The sequence below is a fragment of the Acomys russatus genome, chromosome 14 (genome assembly GCF_903995435.1).
Source record: "Acomys russatus chromosome 14, mAcoRus1.1, whole genome shotgun sequence".
In the NCBI taxonomy this organism is placed as follows: domain Eukaryota; kingdom Metazoa; phylum Chordata; class Mammalia; order Rodentia; family Muridae; genus Acomys; species Acomys russatus.
In genome coordinates this window covers 14,138,943-14,142,482 of record NC_067150.1, presented here as the reverse complement: position 1 = coordinate 14,142,482, position 3,540 = coordinate 14,138,943, and the positions used below count along the sequence as shown (strand labels likewise).

At 37.2% G+C, this 3,540-nt stretch overlaps 1 protein-coding gene across 1 annotated transcript; it reads right to left on the bottom strand.

Moving 5' to 3' along the window:
• Nucleotides 1-2,080: 2,080 nt before the first annotated feature.
• Nucleotides 2,081-3,019, bottom strand: LOC127197962 (olfactory receptor 7G3-like). Its single transcript, XM_051155771.1, has one exon. The coding sequence runs from the start codon at nucleotides 3,017-3,019 to the stop codon at nucleotides 2,081-2,083; it is 939 nt and encodes a 312-aa protein (XP_051011728.1).
• Nucleotides 3,020-3,540: the final 521 nt, after the last annotated feature.

Below are 3,540 nucleotides of genomic sequence, written 5' to 3'. Positions count from 1 at the left end.
GGAGCATAGTAATGGCATTTGAACTTAGGGCTGGAAAATCTGATGAAATCTCAAAGGTCAGTGATTGCTTCTGTGGGAAATTGGAAGATAAGAATGTTTAATGTAGTGCAGAGAATGTAGGTATATTTTGTGAAGTTTAATAGAAAAAGGAGAGTTGCTCAATCAGCATCATTGAAAATTTAGATTTTTTTCAAAGAAATACAACATCTGCATATCTGTGTGTGTTTGTGTGGGGGGGGGGAGGAGAGAGACAGAGAGACAGAGACAGTGAGGAGGGACCCAGCAATGTCCAGGGGGTTGGGAGGTTATGAAAAGGATGATGGGAGAAGTTGAAGAAAGGAAATGATACAACTATTTTTAAAAAATGGTTAAAGTTATTGAAAAGTTGTAAAACTCTTAATGAATTAAGCACAGCCTTCTTGTTCTGTGTCTGAGACCTTTCATGTCTCTATAAAATATGACCAAGTTGTGATGGTTTCACTCTTTAGATCTTTCATCTTATTGCTTATGGAAATAGTGAATCTATAGAGTATTTCACATCTTCCTAATATTGTGAACCACTGAACATTGGATATGTATCCTTAGAATTAAATCCTTAGATGAATTCATTTTAAAAACAGTAGAGAACAAATTTACACACAACTGAACTGTTTAAAACATTTTAAAAAACAAACAAAACCACTATATTATACATTCATTTCTTTATGGTCATGATGAGCAAAACAATATGTAATTAAATCAAGAAAGCCAATGATGTGCAGATGGAGGGATATCTCAGTAATTAAGAACACTTGCTACCCTTGCAAAACTCCCACAAGGTAGTTCACAATTATGAGTGACTCAATTCCAAGTAAATGGTCACACTCATCTGGGCACAACAAACACTCAAATGTAACCCCCATTGGCAAACATTCACACATATAAAGTAATAGTAAAAGTAAATTAATTTTCCCAGAAGAAAATAATAATATAATTAAGATACACAATGAATGTGAGTTTCAGGAGTTTCATGGTTGCATAATGTGTCATATTGTTTTACAGTAAACTTTATTTTATACCAAGAAAGATTACATTGTAAAGTAATGGTGGAATACATATTGTAGTAATTCCACAATCCAGCAGCATAGTTCATAACAGTAAGTACTATCTAGTGGATACAAGTGAATATACATTTTAATATTGATTTGTATTTATTTACTTTATGTGTGCACATGTGCATATGTCTATAAGGTAGTTTATACATGTCAGTGTTCTTGTCCACAGAGGCCAGAAAAGTATGCTGGATCTTCTGGAGCTTGTGTTAGAAGGTAGCTTTGAACTATCCAATGTGAGTGCAGGAAACCAAATTAAGGTCTTCTGTAAGAGCAGTACATGCTTTTAACCACAGCACCATCTTTTTCACCCCTGTAATAAACCCCTATATGATGCTATTTACACATCATTGGTTCTATACGTATGTGCATAAGGCATTACACCTTGATTATACAAAGAAACAAGATTACTAGATAACATATTTTTCAGATCAAGTAGATTGTTCTTTAATAATTTCCTTATTTATTTATTTGTGTGTGTGTGTGTGTGTGCGTGTGTGTGTGTGTGTGTGTGTGTGTGTGTAACATTAGTCACAGAGACGTAAGAGGATAACTTGAGGGAGTAAGTTGTTTTCTTCCACTATATGGGGTCTAAATTTGGAACTCAGGTCCTCACGTTTGAGGCAAAAATCGTTATCCCCTGAGCCATCTCACCAAACCATTTACCAACTTTTGGTAGCTTAAACTTGTGTCCATATTATGCATTTTATTATATCTAGTCCATAATTAATTAATTCATCATTATACAAGTGTGGAATAATATGGACTAGTTAATATTTACATTAGTGGTAATTAAACAAGCTGAGTAGTTCAAATAAAATGTCAAAAGAAACATAGCTACAATATGACACACATAGAATTCGTATTCTATTAGTCCAATGCAAAGTTCTTGTGTTCTACAATTTTACACATGCTTCCATGCCCTAGCACCCATTGGTGTGGCATTCTGGATCCTTTAGTATTTACACTTCAGCACATCAGGTAGTACATCAAAGAGAAGTTGTAATTCTATAAATGAGTTTCTTGAAAGCCCCAACCATGTCCTTATTCCTCAAGCTGTATATAAAAGGATTCATCATGGGAGTGACTACTGTGTACATCACTGAGGCGATTGCACTCTTCCTAGAGCTATGAGTGCCAGAAGAACTCAGATACACACCAAAACCTGTCCCATAGAACAAGGAAACTACTACTAAGTGTGATGCACATATAGAGAAAGCTTTATATTTTCCAGCAGCTGAAGGGATTTTCAAGACAGAGGAGATAATTTGAGTATAAGAGAAAATTATACCAGACAGTGGAATAACACCCAACAGGCTTGTCACCAAATACACCAGGATATTATTGATGAGAACATTGGAACATGCAAGCTTGAGGATATGAGCCAGTTCACAGAAAAAGTGAGGAATTTCCACCTTTGTGCAGAATGACAAGCGCAGTGCCATTAGAGTATGGAGCAGAGCATCTAGCATGCTTATCAGGAAAGACAATAGAATCATCACCCCACAGAGTTTGGGGTTCATGATGACAGTGTACCTCAGTGGATGACAGATAGCCACAAACCTGTCATAGGCCATCATTACAAGAATTCCATTTTCTAATCCAGCAAAAGCTAGAACAAAGCAGATTTGGGTAAGGCAGCCTGTATAACTGATGGAGTTGTCTTGAGTCTTTATGTTTATCAGCATCTTTGGGATGGTGGTAGTGGTAAAACAGATGTCAATGAAAGATAGGTTGGAAATAAAAAAGTACATAGGAGTGTGGAGATTAGAGTCATAAACAGTGGCCAGTATAATGAGAATGTTCCCAAGCACTGTGATCAGATACATAGACAGGAACACTCCAAATAGAACAGGCTGCAGCTCTTGGTTATCTGCGAGTCCCATAAGATATAATTCTGTAGACTCTGAAAAGTTTCTTGTTTTCATGATGTTGATGTGGCTGATAGAAAACATTAGAAGAATAACACAAAATGGACCTTCTTTATGATCTATGTTATAACCCAAGTTAGTAAAATTTTTTCATGGATCTTTTTCTACCACCTCCTTTCCTTGCTTTGTATGTTTTCATTTATTTGGTCACTTTGCAGCGTGATCCCAGCCCTTTCTCTCTTCTTCTCCCTGTCCCACCCTTATAACCACATCCTTCATCCTACCTCCTTCTTCTCAGAGAAGGGGAGACTCCCCAAGTGGAACCAACACAATGTATCAACTCAAGTCACAGAAGGACTAGACACATTCTCTCCCATAGAGGCCATACAAGGCATCCCAGCTAGGGCAAAGTGATCCAAAGGCAAGCAACAGAATCACACATTATTAGGGGCCCCACAAGAGGATGAAGCTGCACCTCTCTTACCTGTGTGTTGGAGGTCTAGGTCAAGCCCATGAATGCTCTTTGGTTGGTGTTTCAGTGTCAGTGAGCCACCATGGTTCCAGGTCAGTCTTCTAGT

What these genes read in the sequence shown, in the direction of transcription:
- LOC127197962 (XM_051155771.1), bottom strand. Translation starts at nt 3,019, where the DNA reads ATGAAAACAAGAAACTTTTCAGAGTCTACAGAATTATATCTTATGGGA.